General features: G+C 34.6%; 3 protein-coding genes across 3 annotated transcripts; 2 read left to right on the top strand and 1 right to left on the bottom strand.

Annotated features, from left to right (window-relative positions):
• Positions 1 to 1,606: 1,606 nt before the first annotated feature.
• LOC132601938 (uncharacterized) lies at positions 1,607 to 3,046 on the top strand. Its single transcript, XM_060314986.1, has 3 exons — positions 1,607 to 1,742; positions 1,825 to 2,405; positions 2,486 to 3,046. The coding sequence occupies exons 1-3, from the start codon at positions 1,607 to 1,609 to the stop codon at positions 3,044 to 3,046; spliced, it is 1,278 nt and encodes a 425-aa protein (XP_060170969.1).
• Positions 3,047 to 7,237: 4,191 nt separating this feature from the next.
• LOC132604351 (chalcone synthase J-like) lies at positions 7,238 to 9,831 on the bottom strand. The gene is made up of 2 exons (XM_060317833.1): positions 9,547 to 9,831; positions 7,238 to 9,033 (listed from the first exon to the last, which is right to left on the bottom strand). Exons 1-2 carry the CDS (start codon positions 9,722 to 9,724, stop codon positions 8,039 to 8,041), a joined length of 1,173 nt encoding a protein of 390 aa, XP_060173816.1. The 5' UTR covers positions 9,725 to 9,831; the 3' UTR covers positions 7,238 to 8,038.
• Positions 9,832 to 14,559: 4,728 nt separating this feature from the next.
• Positions 14,560 to 16,984, top strand: LOC132604349 (chalcone synthase J-like). The gene is made up of 2 exons (XM_060317830.1): positions 14,560 to 14,956; positions 15,749 to 16,984. Exons 1-2 carry the CDS (start codon positions 14,779 to 14,781, stop codon positions 16,738 to 16,740), a joined length of 1,170 nt encoding a protein of 389 aa, XP_060173813.1. The 5' UTR covers positions 14,560 to 14,778; the 3' UTR covers positions 16,741 to 16,984.
• Positions 16,985 to 17,203: the final 219 nt, after the last annotated feature.

Below are 17,203 nucleotides of genomic sequence, written 5' to 3'. Positions count from 1 at the left end.
CAAGTACACTCACCAACTATTAAAGCATTTATTTTTTATAAGTTAGACTCACCCAAGTCCCAACCATGTCTAAATCAATGATTTAATTTATAACCTTCAGGCCACTAATCATTTGATCCTTGAAAAGATTAATTATTATAAACCCATTATTTGCTAGGCTAATCAAATGATTAGCAATAGTTGAAATTGGAAAAGTGGAAAACAAAAGAATATTTATTTTACGGCGAAAGCTCAAATATGCCCCTAACCTTTACGAAACTGCACACATATACCCGTCGTTAAAAGCTTGGCTCGAGTATGCCCCCAACGTTTTTTTTTGCACTAAATCTGCCCTTATACTAACGGTGCCCACAAAAACTCGGTCCCCCTCTTTTTTTGACCCGTACCCGATGCCCCGCCCGAACTCAACAAATTAATACCCATTCTCAGCCTTTTTCTCTCATTTCACTCTCTCTTCTTCACCTCTTCTTCAATGGAGACCGACCCATTTCACTAAAAAATTAGGGCCGTCGTATTAGCTAAGGTCTGAGTTGCTGTTTGATCGGAGAAAGGTCGTTGTTGCTGTTTTCCGGTCGTATTAGCTAAGGTCTGAGTTTTTATTTCATCTATTTATCATTTTGTATGCTAGTTAGGGTTTTTCTGAACTGTTTGTGTGTGGGTTAAGTTAGAGTTTTATATAGTAAGAGAGATTCCAGTATTTTATTGTGTTTTTAGGCATCTATTTCTGATTTAAATATGCCCGTTAGTGTTTTTTTCTAGTGTTTGTGTGTGGGTTCAGTTAGGGTTTTATGTAGTAATTGAGATTCGAGTGTTTTATTCTTGTTTATAGTTGTTTGTGTACGTTTAAAGTTGATTTTTTTTAGGTTGTTGTGCTTGATAATCAAGTAAAGTATTCCTCTTTTAGCTGTTTGTGTACCTTTATGTACTAAAGAACAAATATTTGGTCATTAAAGGTGTGTTTTTTTAGCTGTTGTGGTCCTTTAAAGGTGCTGATGTTTTGGTAGTTGGGAACACTTTGTCTGGTTTTGATGTTTTATGGCTTTATTTACTGATGTGGTCCCCCATTTGTGTCCGCTTTTTCTATTGTTTTCATGTGCTGTCCGTGAAGATGATTGAGAAAGTGGATCTGGTCTTCCACTATGGGGGTAATTGGGTCTTTTCACATAACACAGTCTATAATAGAAAGTTGATGCACACTTTGGCTGGTTGTGAAGCTTGTATGATTACTTATAAATCTGTTTGTGAAGAATTTACAAAACATTGCGGGTTTAGAGTTGTTAAGCCGCTTCTAGTGTCTGGCCCCTCCGGGAGGTATTACTTGGTTACTTCTGATGAGGGTATGAGGACTCTACAATGCTTATTCTCTAAAGAATTCAAGGATATTAACTTCTTTGTTGTTGATGCATCTGAACTAAAGGTTTTTGCTCGAAATATCACTCACCACACAGAAACCTTTTCCATAGACTTTGATGTAGCCTCTGAATGTGATGAAGAAAAATCAGATGATTCTTTTGAATCTGATTCTGCAGATAATGAAGTGTCAGTGAAAGAAAAAAAGAGGGTTGTAACTGATAAGTTGGAATAATTTCAAGAGTTAGAGATAGGTATGACTTTCAAGGATGTTTATGAAGCTAGATCTGCAGTTAACTTTTATGCACTGGTCAATAAGAGAGGGCTGGTTTTAAAAAAAAAACAGATAGAACGAGGGCTAGTTACAAATGTCAGGAGGGTTGCCCCTTTAGGTTGTATATCTCAACAGATAAAAAAAGAATAGTACTTGCTTGAGCATCAAAACCTTTATTGATAAACACATATGTCAACCAGCTTTCAAGAATCCTAGGGCTGATCAGAATACTTTAGCTCAGTTGTTTAAGAAAAAGGTTCAATGCAATCCTAAGTACAAGGTGAAAGACTTGAGAAGGGAGTTGGAGAATAATTTTGATTTAAATGTGACTAAGGCTAAGCTCAAAAGGGCTAAGTTGTTAGCTCTTCAGAAGTTAGAGGGCAGTTTTGTTGATGATTACAAGAAACTTGAGGCTTATGGGCAAGAAGTTAGACAATCTAATCCTGGCACTGATGTTGTGATAAATATATCAAGAAGTGCTCTTGAAGAAGGTAAAAGAAAATTTTTGAGGATGTACATATGCTTCAATGCATTAAAAAAGGGTTGGAAAGGTGGGTTGAGACCATTGATAGGAGTTGATGGTACATTTCTGAAGGGTAGATATAAGGATCAGATGTTAGTGGCCCTTGCTCAAGACTCCATGAAACAATTTTATCCCCTTGCTTGGGTTGTGGTAGACAAAGAAACAACCATGACTTGGACTTGGTTTTTTGAGTGTTTGAAGATGTCTTTGGAACTAAAAGATGGACTAGGGGTGACTTTCATCTCAGATATGCAAAAGGTAACATTTTCATTTTTTTGAGTGTTTTCCTTTTGATTTAGTATCAAATTATTCACTGTGTGTTTCTGTTTTTGTCATAGGGATTGGTTGATGCTGTGAAGAATACGTTACCTAACTCTCACCATAGATACTGTGTGAGACACATTGAGGCCAATTGGCAAAAGAAGTGGAGAAGTGGACAAATGAAGAAGTTGATGTGGTGGTGTGCTTGGAGCACTTATGAAGAAGAGTTCAAAGACCGACTCAAAAAGTTGGGTGAATTATCCAAGGAAGATAATTATTCTGCTGCCAAGGATCTGTTACACTATCCTCCGCAATCTTGGTGTAGAGCATATTTAGACACTAAGTGTAAAAACATGATGGTTGACAATAATTTCACCGAGTCATTTAATTCATGGATTCTTGAAGCTAGAAGAATGCCAATCAGCAGGATGCTGGAGGAAATTAGGACAAAGGTTATGAGGTTGTTGGTTAAAAATGAAGATGAAATCAGGAAATGGGATGGTGACTTTAGTCCAGAATCTCTGAAGTTGTATGATGACTACAGGGCAATTGCTCACTACTGCAAGGTTGAGTATAATGGTGACTATGGCTACGAAATATCTGAAGGTGAAGATAGGCATATTGTTGATCTTTCATAGAAAAGATGCACATGTAGAGTTTGGCAATTATCTGGAATCCTTTGCCCCCATGCTATCAAAGCTATCCTGTATGACAAGGTATCAAATTAGTGTAATGTAAGTTTTTTTTTTGGTTTAGAAGTCTTTTCTAGTTAACTACTTGGTGGTATTTATTTGTTTTGAAGGGTGAACCTATGGATGAAATGCACTGGTTCTACAGCAATGAGGCATATTCCTTGACTTACAAGAACAAGTTGCAACCTGTTAGAGGACAACAGTTCTGGAAGATTACTGAAGCTCAAGCCATGGAACCACCTGATGTTGCCAAGACTGTGGGCAGGCCTAAAGAGAGAAGAAATAGAGAACCTGATGAAGCAAGGAAAAGGAAGGGAGAGTGGAGTCTATCAAGAAGGGGATTGGTTATGACATGCAGCAAATGTGGTAGAGAGAACCACAATGCTAGAGGCTGTTTCAAGGTGGTAAGATAGTCTTTTAATTTCTCCATTCAGAATTTATTCATGTAAAATTCTTAAACATTTATCCTTTGTTAACAACAGAAGGTTGATAAAACAAAGCAAAAGGGTGCCTCAAACATTGCATCATCCTCCACACAACCTGAAGCTCAAGACTTTGATGACTGGTTGGAAGATTTCTTCCACACTGATGCTGCAACTGAAGATATGACACAAGACTCTTCTCAAGCCACCACACAACAATCACAAGCCTATGGTCCAGATATTGGCCATGAGGAAGATCCAGTGCTGCGGCCCTTAATTATCTCTAAGTCACAGACAATACTGAAGGCAAGAAAGCTGCAAGTGAGGCCACCAACTGGTATAAGAAGAATTCAGTTTATTGAAGGTGCTGATGGAGTGTCAATGCCCACAGACTTGCCATATTCACCAACTAAAACAACTTGGGGAGGCAATGCAGCACTTACACCCAGGCAGCTTGAAACTCAAGCAAGAAGAAAGAGGAAGAAGATTGGATCAAAAGGGAATGCAGCTGCTATACCAGATTCTGGAGTATAACATGTGTTGCAACTTTTTGGTTACCTTTTTGGACAAATGTTTAATGATGGTTGATGTACAACCTTTAAGCTTATCTTAGCTGCTGTAGCAGATTGTTTTTTTGTGAATTCATTGACACATTTGACATATCGACTGTTGACATGTGAATGTGATTATGAATTTCAGGTTGAATGTGAATGTGAATGTGAATATGAATTTCAGTTGACTGTTACTGTTGACATGTGAATGTGAATGTGATTATGAATATCAGTGGCCAATGTCTTGGTACTTTGAACCTTTATGAATGTATGTTGCCAAGACCGTGTAGATAGGGACATTTATGTGGTCAAACCATTAAATAGTTGGTTGGGGGGGGGGGGGGGGGGTTAGATGTTGGCAATTACTCATTTATTTGGTGAAGGTAATAACTCACAATGCACTATAAATTAGTGGGCCTTGCTCAGATTTGTTAACACACCCCACATAATTCATTTTGTCTCTCCCATTCTAGGCAGCCCTATCTCCAACAAAAATGACCGACATTCTAGTGACGTTTGACAAAAAATTAACCAAATCGTACGTTGAAAATGACGATTTCATCTTTCCTCCTGATGTTTTCCAATTTCTACCAAGATACAACCGCGAAGCAGTCGTGCTTTACAACGGTGGCGCATACTACATGAAGTACAAGGTTGGCAGATACAAGCGCTTATGTAAAGGTTGGAAAAAATTTCTTGACGTTAACGACCTGACAATAGGAATGGTGTTACGTTTTCAAGCTTGCGAAATTGAAGAGCACATAACCTTCTTTGTTAATGTTGAGATGGAAATCATAGAAATAGAGGATTAGGTCTCGGTATTTCTATTTAAGTAATCATTTTATTTATGTAATCTCTTTCCGCTTTGAATGTTAGCAACAAAATTTGAAAGATGAAGTAAAGATGCAAGTGTTTTAGACATTGCTATGAAGTAAAGATCCTAATTACAATCAGAATTTGGAACAAAACCATAAAGGAACAAGAACATGAAGACACAAAAACACTAGGGATCAAACTTTCATTGCATTCCAAACGTCAAAAGAGTTGCAACGAAACCATTACATAACATTACCTAACATCAAAAACACTTGTAACGAAAACATTACCTAACACTAGCAACGAAACCATTACATCGCATTACATCTAAATAGAAGAACTACTGAAGCCACAAACCAAATGTTCCAACCCTTACATTAGATCAATTTTTCAAATCTTCCCTCTTAACATGTAACTAAACACAAACCAAACAAAGCAACACAATAATACAACATAAACTTTTATCGACAAATTCCAAACACTTCCGCCAATACAAGAAGCATCAACCACGTCCACTACTTCTTTAAAATCTTCATTATCGATAGAAAAAGCCTCAAGCTCATGCACAACGTCCTTAAAAGTCACATTATCAATAGTTGAAGAATTGGCCTCAAGTTCATCAACAATTTCCATAAAATCATCATTATGAATTGTTGAAGAGTTCGCCTCAACTTCATCCACAATTTCCTTCAAAGCTTCAAGTTGAAGAAACTCAACTTTATCCTTCAAAAACTTGTTTTCGTTAATAAGCGCATCATTTTCACTCCTCAAAATATTGTTTTCACTAATGAGAGCATCCTTTTCACATTTCAATTTGTTGATCACTTGGATAGCTCTTGTTGAATTTTTTTTGTCTTCCCATACCCAGTATCTACAAGATAATGCCTTCGACAAACAGAAAATTAACGGCAAAACAAAAAAAAAATGAAAATCAACCATAAAACAAATTACACCATGAAAAAGAAAAGAGCTAGCTTACATCGGGCTTATGGCACCTGAAAAAGCGTCTACCGGGGTTATTTGGAGTCCACGAAGTCAAATGGAGTGCAGCAACTCCACAACCACAAACCCGACCAGTTGACGAGCTCGAATTTTCAGACATTTCAAGAGCAATAATGAGCAAAATCAAACAATAAAGCTATACTAGTTAAAATATCATTCAATCTAAGAGGAATTTACAACCCTAATTTTTTAGTGAAATGGGTCGGTCTCCATTGAAGAAGAGGTGAAGAAGAGAGAGTGAAATGAGAGAAAAAGGCTGAGAATGGGTATTAATTTGTTGGGTTCGGGCGGGGCATCGGGTACGGGTCAAAAAAAGAGGGGGACCCGAGTTTTTGTGGGCACCGTTAGTATAAGGGCAGATTTGGTGTAAAAAAAAAAAAACGTTGGGGGCATACTCGAGCCAAGCTTTTAACGACGGGTATATGTGTGCAATTTTGCAAAGGTTAGGGACATATTTGAGCCTTCGCCATTTATTTTATAAGGTATAAAGAAAAGAGAGAATTTTTGTTGAATATGTCGATCACGTCTCAATTTTCTAGAGAAAAATTTATAAGAGGTAAACTCATTTAAACTTGTTGGATCCTTTTATTAGATACTTAAGTCTTAACAAATGTGTACCTATTAAAAATTAAAAACTGACATGACAGAAAAAGTATTCTTGACTTTACTTGAGCGCGTAAATGAAATTTTCATCTTTACATAATATGCAACGTGATAATTATTCTTCCCTCCTTATCATATTATAAGAAAACTAATCATCACGGTCGTAAGGGGAAGTTTACCTAGGCCTATTTCGCTCTTCCTTTTATAATAAAAAAATAATCATTGAGGATTAGTGTCGTAATTTCAAAATCAATATATAATGGGTTCATCAATTTAATCTTTTCCACCTAAATATTAAGTTTTAGTTGAGAGCCGCCAATAGGGTTATCCTATGTCTGACACACATAACTTGTATTGCATTCTTACCACTAGATCAAAATTATGGGACTAATGCAATTTTCATTCTCAGTATGTATAAGAATATCTTGAAGATGATGCAATTTTCATTCTCAGTATGTATAAGAATATCTTGAAGATGAAACGTTAAACAAAAAGATACTCCTATCATTTGTCATAATTTAGTGTAAGAATATCTTTGAATATCTTCAACTGCACGTAATTATTTGTATCACATTTATTTATGCAAAAAATCCTTTATCCTTTATATTTTATTCGAAGTCTTGTATTAAAGCTCAATTTTGTCCTTGGAAATGACATTAAGAAGTAAACAAAGGGTAAGGAAGTCATTTAGAGAATAGAATTTAGAATAAGTAGAAGTGTAGGGTTGTTGGAGCTCGGAAAGGTCAACAAAGATGAAGCTGATAGAGGAAACAATAATTTGGTCAACATGAACCACAAATTAAATTATTTAATTTATCTTTTCGATGGAACATTAATAAGATACTAAAATATACAAAAAACTAATCCGACTATTACATCATAACGCGCAGAGGACTAAATTTATTATTGTTAAATTCATTTTTTAGGATGTACTTTGTACTAAACTTTTTATATTTTTGCTTCAAGATAATGTGGTGCATCAAGCACCAAAACCAAGGTGAATTATTAATTGCCATGCGGCCATGCCTACATTATGGTCTATGGATTACAAAGTTATGGGTAATGATCCCATTAAACTTTGTATGGTGCATGCCACTATGTATCTGAATCTTTACATAGCTCACTCGTTCGTTCTTTCAATTTCCTCAACGGGAGATAGACATTTATATAGGTTCTCGACTTATTTATTTGTTTTTAATTTCTGAAAGACAAATAGATATTTCAGAGATAACAGTCTGTTTGCTTAGAAGTGATTGAATTAAAACTATACTGTTTGTTTGATTGAAGGATCGATGAATATGCTTAGTTGAGTAATACACAGATCAGAATCATAATAAAGCAGTAACTTAAGGATCAAAATTATTATTTAGACCTCCAAGAAGATAAAGATAGCAAGAAATAAAGTGAGTTATTTGATTTAGTTAGTTAAGAGTATCATTATTTTTAATGTGCAATAGTAACGACAAGTATATAATAGCAAATAAAAAGAATGTAAAGCAAAGAGGCAATTCAAACTTGAATCGATAAACAAAATAAATCCTAACTTAAATAGAGATACTACGAAGGGCGATTGCCTCAATTGTTAATCCAGGCCCAAAACTACAAAGCACACCCCACTCAAGGCCTTCACCTGTGCTACCCAACCTTTCCTTGATAGAGGCTTTCCTCATCTCATCCAAAGCAAACAAAACAGAGGCACTGCCCATGTTTCCATAGTCACTTATGACATGTCTTGTAGCCTTGAACTTTTCAGGCTTTAGGCCCAACTTTAGTTCAATTTGATCCAAAATTGCACGTCCACCTGGATGAGCTACCCAAAAGATTGAATTCCAGTCAAAAATATCCATTGGCCGAAATACATCCACTAAAATTTTCTCGATATTTTTTGAGATTAACGTAGGAGTATCCTTATGTATATGGGATATCAATCCAGCCTCACTAAGGTTAGCATAAATTACACGTCCACTATCCGGGAGAAGAGTTTGAATTGCGAATACAAGCTCAAACAAAGGCCTTTCCACTTCGAAGATAGGATCTGATCCAATAATGACAGCGGATGCCCCATCACTAAAGAGGGATTGACCAACCAAAACATCTAAGTCAGTGTCACTTGGGCCATGGAAGCCCATCACATTCATTAATTCTGAGCAAACAACAAGGACTCGAGCACCCTTATTATTCTCCGCTAAGTCCTTGGCCAATCTGAGAGCGGCGCCACCACCAAAGCAACTTTGTTGGTACATCATGTGTCGCTTAATTGATGGACCAAGCCTAAGAAGTTCAATGAGTTGGTAGTCAGCCCCAGGAATATCCACACCACTAGTGGTGCAAAAGACCAAATGAGTAATCTTGGATTTGGACTGACCCCATTCATTGATGGCCTTTTGGGCTGCATCTTTTCCAAGTTTTGGCACTTCAACAATTGCTATTTCTTGCCTAACATCAAAGGAAGGTGCCTTGTATCCACAAATATTAGGATTCTTTTTCAAGATTTCCTCTGTTAAGTGTGAATATCTCTTTTTAATCATTGATCCAGCACCTGTAACATATGAAAAATGTAAACCAATATTAACTAAAACGTTATTTGAGTTTCAATACCACCCGTGCAAGGTTCATTAACATGCTCCTAGTAGTGAATTTAGGATTTTAATGAAAAAAAAAATCAAAATTAAAAGAGTAAACACACAAAAAAGTCAATAGAATTCGAACATATAATGTATATACATTAAAAAGAAGTAACATATCTGCACAATTATATAATTTCCTGACAAAAGGGGTGTAAAATGACTCCTTTTGGACAAGGAGAGCTCCTCCCTTGGCTCGTAGCAACGAGGATAAGAAAAATTAAAACAAACAAACAACAACATACTTAGTGTACGTATTCTCATTGGTGGGGTCTGGAGAGGGTAGAGTGTACGCAAACCTTACCTCGAGATAGAGAGGCTGCTTCCGAAAGATCCTCGGATCAAGTAACACATAATAAGGCAGTTTGAAAAAGACATAAGAAAAAATAAAATGGAATGTATTACAAAAGGAGAGTAAATTATCTTACACATGCGCTTAAACTTCTCCTTAAGCTCCGTCTTATGCTCACTGTTAGTGACACGAAAATAATAGTCAGGATAAGTGCTTTGATCAAAACAATTGGAAGGATTGGCTGTTCCGATGGCCAACACGGTGGCTGGCCCCTCGGCTCGTTGTGCCCGACGGAGCTCCTCGACAGTGACCATTTTTTGCTGGAACAAATAGTGAGTACTTTGCAGCTGTGTATTTTTTTCTAGCTTAGAGCATTCACTTTGTTAAAGAAGTTGTATTAGTATTTTGTTCTCTCTAAATGCTGAACGGGGTTCACGGGCAAATGTTTGTTTTCTTTAGAAATGTTGACATAATAAATGATTAATTAACTGCAAATCTCCAAACAACATGTGCTTCTCGTTACATATACTCCCTTCATCTCAAAGTATTTATGTTTTTTTGGTTTATACGCCGTGTTTAAGAAACAATGATTAAAAGGGAGTTTTTATTACTTTAACCAAATTTATGTCTAAGCTATTATCTCTTTACATTAAATATTCAGATCAATTTATGTGTTAATGAAGGAGTTTGTAGTCTTCAAGAAATTTTTACCAAGGGTGAAATAGGAAAAAGATGATTGATTTTGCCTTGAACTCCGAAAACAACAAATAATTTGAGATAACTATTTAGTAACCACGACAAATATTTTGAGACGGAGGCAGTACTATACTTCCACCTATTTAAAATAAGCGTTCACTTAGCGTTTAACACACACCTTAAGAAAATACTAATTTCTAAGTGAAAAAATAGGGGAAATGACATAGGGTACCTATTTAAGACTCTTTATTACAAAATATATAGATAGTTTTCCTTATTTACAAAACATAACAATATTTTAAGAAACATGACAGGTTTTCATTTTTTTAAAAAATAATGTTTAATTTTTTAAAAATATTTTTTTTAAACAAAAATTATTTTTTATTTATTTTTTTAAAAAATAATATTTTACTTCTTAAAAAATTATTTTTTTTAAAAAAAATATTATTTTGCTCGAGGCTTAAAAAATTAACACAAATTTTTGTGTATGAAAAATGTATACGTGAGCGAAATTTTTAATATAATTTTCATACATAAAATTGTATGCGAAATTTTAAGCCTTGACTATTGTATGAAAGTACTTTGTAGTTGTATTCATTTTCTAGAAACCTAATATGAACTTTATCCACGAAAAATGTGAGCGAAATTTTAAGTCTTGAGCGAGATCACATTTCACACCGTTTTCATGCATAAAATTTTGAGTGTATGTTTAAGCATTGAACGAGATATACACATTTCATATATATATTTTTTAATACACAAAATTTGAGCGATCCTTGAGCAATATATACACATTTCATACATAAAATTTTGAGTGATTACGAGATACACATTTCATACATTTTTCATATAGTTTTCATACACTAAATTTTGAGCGAACTTTTTAAGCCTTGAGTGAGATATACACATTTCATACACAAAATTTTGAGCAAATTTTTTTAAGCCTTAACCAGAAAATAAATTATTTTTTATTTAAAAAATATTTTAAAAAAATTAAAATTATTTTTTAATTATTTTTTTTAAATAAAAATTATTTTTCCTTTTCAAAAAATTTTGTGTGAAAGATGAAAATTCGTTATGTTATGCAAATTAAAAAGTTTCGTCATATTCCGTAAATACTTTTTTTATTATGTGTTTATAGTCATTCACCCAAAAAAATACTTCATGTATTTTAACTAAATTATCCTTAATTAATAAGACTCTAGATTTTTTATTGTCTTGAGCAAGTAAGGGAAAATCTGAAAAAATAAAGTTAATTTCTTTTTAATTATATAAGTGGATACACTTGTTTTGAATCAAAACACAAAGGTTAACCGGAGGAGTATTAATTTTTTAGATTGGAGTAGACTGGAGTGCTAGTGTACTACTAGCTAGGAATCATAGATTTAAAAAATTCTAGTAATTTGTTCTTTCTGTCATTGAACAGGATCACATGCAAATTTATGATTCTTATTCTTTAATGTTGAAGAGAGACTTCACATGCAAATGATATAACAAATAATTAATTAGCTGTAATCCCAGATTATAGCTGGTTCACTGTTATAATACTAGGGAAAGTACTACCAATCACACGCTGAGGCGAATCCAGGATTTTTCAAGAGAATGAGTTCATGTTGGATTTTGTAAAAAGAAAAGACATAAAAGTGCATTGGATTAAATCCAATCTTAATTAGTGCTTCATTTGATCTAGTTTGACCATGAGTTCCTTCAGTTAATATTAGATATATTTTAAGGATTATATACATAATATACCGAGTTTAGTTGGGTGACCGTGTGCTCACCTGACCCGTTTTTAATGCATAAATTCGCCCCTGATCACACAGAGATCTGATCACAATATTAATTTGTTAGATTCAACCGCTGAAATCCTAGTCCTAGACATGGTACTTCCTATTCTCTAAATTCCAAAGAAATTGAGACTATATATCACCACATTCTCCTCCTTCAATCATGGACATCGAGGGAAAATTGAGAGTTTAGAGTTAAATTATTTCTAAATATTTTTTTTTCTTCGAATTAACTAAAAATGAAAGTATATCACATAAATTAAGACAGAATCGGTAACGAACGGTCCAAAAACTAGCCAATGGGGCTAGCTAATTTTTCCAAATTATTGTTGTGCATGTTGTTATTGGGCCGATCCTTTTGGATTTGGAAAAATTACTTGGTGTATTTTTCTTCTAAGAGGTAATTATCGATAATAACTACCTTTTATAACAATTACATTTCGTAGCTACATTTTCATTTCGTAGCTACATGATACATCAACTGGCCATGATTGGAGTAGTTATTGGGCGTGAGCTCTGCTCTTGCCTGCCTAGATTCTACCAACCACATTATTTTTCTTACATATTTTTCACAATCGCCTAAAAGTCACATATGGCTTGCTTCTGCAAATTGCCCAATAATATTGAAAATATGCAGAGGAGTTGTAGTTATAAGACACACTTTGTTTTAAATCAAAACAGTAGAATTAATCAAGAAATATATAATTCATTTGACCACTAAAATGTGCAAAATCTTTAAAGAAGAGATTGATATAAGCTAGTACCTACTAACTTTTTTTGTCTTCCTTTTAGTTGTAATAAAAAACAAAATGAGTTTTCACATAGAACTACGGCCAGGTGGTGACAATTACTGGGGTTTTCTGATTTTATTTATTGATTTAGAGCTAGAAATGTCTATCATTTTTAAGAATTCATTTGTCTAATCTAATTTCAAATAGGATTACTCTTCTTTAACTCCAACCTAAATTACTCTTCTCCTTTTTTCAAAAAAAAAAAAAAACAGTAAAAGTCAGGGTTAAGCTATAGAACGAGATACGTAAGAGAAAGAGAGGAGAGCAAAACTTTACTTCTCTGCTGAGGCATAAGCAATAGCAAACAATCTCTAACGTTGTAGTTTAAGTGGTCCGCTGTCTAACATTTTTCGTATCTTGTTCGTGTTCGGTGACCTTCGCTGAGGTTTTTGATCTACCTCCGAAACACTTCAATCAAATAGTGTCCAAACGCCTACCAAATATTCGTCCGGTTATCATTATTTGCAAATATAATGATCTTCATTGTTTGAAACATTGAAAAACTTAATTGAGGAGTATCTAAAGTAAAATAATGATTTTTACTCATAAATATTTACCTTTTTATTTTTTTCCAGATGAAATTCATGTCCAAACACTACTTCAAACCTCCAATTACTTTTCTACTTCAACTTCTACTTCTAGTATCTTTTTTACCCTACATTATCCGAATATTGTCCAAACGATTAAAAAAAGTTTTTGGGGGGTTTGGTGGAGATTATGTTATGTCCCAAAATTGTAGGGCTGCATGACCAATAATGGATGCTGCAATCCCCGCACCAAACTAATCCATTACATAGACCTTACCAAATATATACTCTCTTAGCTTTAATTTGTTTATCTTTACTTTTATTTTTAGTCTGATAAAAAAGAATGTTATTTTTTATATTTAGTACTTTTTATACCTATATCCTATATGATATATTTAAGATCACAAGATTAAAAAATATTTTAATATATTAGACACATTCTTTGTTTAAAAGCATCACATTAAAAAAAATCTTTATTTTCTTAAACTCCATATAACTGAATCAAACTGACACATAAATTAAAATAGAAGGAACAATAAACAAATTAGGGAGTTTCTGACTTTCTGGCGTGCCCATACCTTCACATGCAACGGGACTCTTAGCTAGCTGTCCGCCTGTCCCATACCCTCATGCAATAATTTGTTTCGTAATCGAATAACTCATAGCAAAGTAATGGGTTATAAAATTTACAAAATTTACATAGTTCTGTCAATGAGATATAAGTCATTAGCAGAGAGGTGCACAAATTAATATGGTAGCAGGTACATGAAAGACAGTACATGATCTAGTCAATCCAAAATATCGAGAGAATAACTTCATATACGCTAAGCGACAAGTGTATTTCCCAATATATAACACTCCCTTCATTTCATATTAAGTGATCTTTTAAGTTTTTTATTTTATTTCAAAATAAGTGATGCTTTAGAATTTTAAGAAGAAATTAATTATATTCTTCTAAACTTACCCTCATTTATAATCAAGAATCATTAAATAACTTTTTTTTTCTAAGCATTAATTAAAGATAAATTAGTAAAAATACTCATAATTTTTTAAGAATAAACAATTTTTTAAAAGTGTGCATGAACTAAAAGAGTCACTTATTATGAAGTGGAGGGAGTAGCACGAGAACGTTCCAGTCGATCTGTCCCAATAACGTCAGAAACCTAGCTACCTATTTATAGCAAGTACAAAGCTTTGCCATATATGGAGTATATTTCAGCAGCCTCTTTAAAAATGCTTGGATAGGAATTAGCCAACAATGTGCATATTTTTTGAAAGGCCAAACAAAAGGCCACGTTACAACGTCAAAATGCCTGTATAAACAGAGACCATGCAAACAAAGCGTATTCCTTCTAGTCCTTTTTCCCCCCTATCCGGTGTTCAGGGTAGGTCCCATTTGGAGAAGCGCTTCTTGTCATTCATGCTCAGAGCTCAAGCTCGAACTATCTAGTTAAAACAAGAACAGCCTCAGTCGTTATACCATATCCTTCTTGGTGGTGTATTCCTTATATTCTACTACACTGGAAAACACAGCAATATAAATTAAATCACTATTTTTTCTGGTGAAATGGTCACCATCGACGGGATCCGCTGGACACAACGAGCCGTGGGGCCCGCCACTGTGTTGGCCATCGGAACAGCCAATCCTCCCAATTGTTACGATCAAAGCACCTATCCTGACTTTTTCTTCCGTGTCACTAATAGTGAGCATAAAACTGAGCTTATGCACAAATTTAAGCGCATGTGTAAGATAATTTACTATTCTTTTATGATACGTATATTCCATTTTATTTTTTTGTTATCTTCACTGCACAATATCCATAAGTCCAAGTGTTTTTCAGTAAAAAGAACATTTCTTTTACTTCGTTCGTCTTGTATATATATTTGAGTACAACCATGTAGTGAACACAAGGTACATTGTAATCTTGCTTAACATCGGACTTTAAGCAAAATGTATCAAAATAGTTTATGTATTTATCTAAAATCAATCACTTTGAGATTTCCTCTTTCTCAACAAATTAATCTAAGAAAGTAAGAGTTCATCTATACTAAAACTTTAAGGCATTACACACACACACACACATATATATAAGTGATGAGAATAAGGTTTATAGATCCTGAGATTTTTGCTTTGGTATAATCTGTGTGCATTTACTGTTGTTGGAACTATATACGTATGCATGCATGTGTGTGTCTCTGTCTCTCTTTCTATCTATATACTAACGTACATATAAAAATATATGTAGTAAAATCTCATACAAATGTAATATGTAGTATAAGGGTATATAAAGGGGATTAGAAACATCCGACTACCTTTATATGTATTACTTGAAGATTTTAGATTCAAAATTTGGATTATATTTGGCCGCCATTTTCATCTAAAGAAACAAGTGTTTATTCAACTAATAAATCAGTATAAGCATTAAAATTCAAAGCATGTCAATTGAACCTTGCATGCACCTTAAGTGATATTGGGAGGGGGTGTTTGCGAACTCTATTTTAGTTGATGTTGGTTTGCATTTTTCCATATGTTGCAGGTGACAGATCAATGATTAAAAAGAGGTACTTTCACTTAACAGAGGAGATCTTGAAAAAAAACCCTAATTTTTGTGACTACAAAGCACCTTCATTTGATGCTAGACAAGAAATTGCGAATATTGAAGTGCCAAAACTTGGGAAGGAGGCAGCCCAAAAGGCCATCAATGAATGGGGCCAGTCCAAGTCTAAAATCACCCATTTGATCTTTTGCACCACTAGTGGCGTGGATGTTCCTGGCGCGGACTACCAACTCACTAGACTTCTTGGACTTGGCCCATCGGTCAAGCGATTCATGATGTACCAACAAGGTTGTTTTGGTGGTGGTGCTGCTCTTCGATTGGCTAAGGACTTAGCTGAGAATAACAAGGGTGCTCGGGTTCTCATTGTTTGCGCAGAGATCAATCTGCTCTGCTTCCATGCCCCAAGTGAAACCGAGATTGATGTTTTGGTTGGGCAAGCCCTCTTTAGTGATGGGGCATCAGCTGTCATTGTGGGGTCAGATCCAACCCTGACTGCAGAGAGGCCTTTGTTTGAGCTTGTATTCACAACTCAAACTCTTCTCCCAAACAGTGGATATGCAATTATTGGTAACCTTTGTGAGGCTGGCCTGATAGCTAAAATACATAAGGATACTCCAATGCTAATCTCAGAAAACATTGAGACGATCCTAGTGGAAGCATTCCAACCTCTTGGCATTTTTGATTGGAACTCCATTTTTTGGGTATCTCATGCAGGTGGACGTGCAATTTTGGATCAAATTGAATTAAAGTTGGGCCTAAAGCCTGAAAAACTCAAGGCTACAAGGAATGTTATGAGCGATTATGGGAACATGGGGAGTGCTAGTGTTTTATTTGTTTTGGATGAGATGAGAAAAGTCTCTATAAGGGCAGGATTGGGTACCACCGGTGAAGGTCTTAACTGGGGCGTGCTCTTTGGTTTTGGACCTGGGTTAACTATTGAGGCAGTCGTCCTCCGCAGTATATCTATTTAAGTTGAGATATACTTTGTGGATTAAAATAAATAAATAAATAAAATATGGTGGTTGACAAAATGTTTTAGCCACTAGACTTATCTCAACGACCTTTCAATCTTCGCGGAAGTTTTTTTTTGCTATTTTTCTATAATGTATGTGTTTGTCTACTATTGCACTTCACAGATATTTATATTTGTAAAAGGGTAGTCTGATGCACAAAACATTCTGTATTTATGCAGGGAAGGGCCGCACTCTAAAGGGTGTGATGTAGACAACTTATCCTAATTCAAACATTAGTGATTGTTTTCACTACTCAAACTCGTAACCTATAAATTTCTCGGACATAATTTTACCGTTTTTTTAAGGCTTTCTTTCACAGATAATGATACTTGTAACTTAAATAAATCAAAGAGGTCAATTTATTTCTTTCTTCCATTTATCTGTTTGAAGGTTTAAATAATTAATGATTTTGATATGTAGT

The sequence above is a fragment of the Lycium barbarum genome, chromosome 7 (assembly GCF_019175385.1).
Source record: "Lycium barbarum isolate Lr01 chromosome 7, ASM1917538v2, whole genome shotgun sequence".
Classification (NCBI taxonomy): Eukaryota; Viridiplantae; Streptophyta; class Magnoliopsida; order Solanales; family Solanaceae; genus Lycium; species Lycium barbarum.
This window is presented reverse-complemented; position numbering and strand designations above follow the sequence as displayed.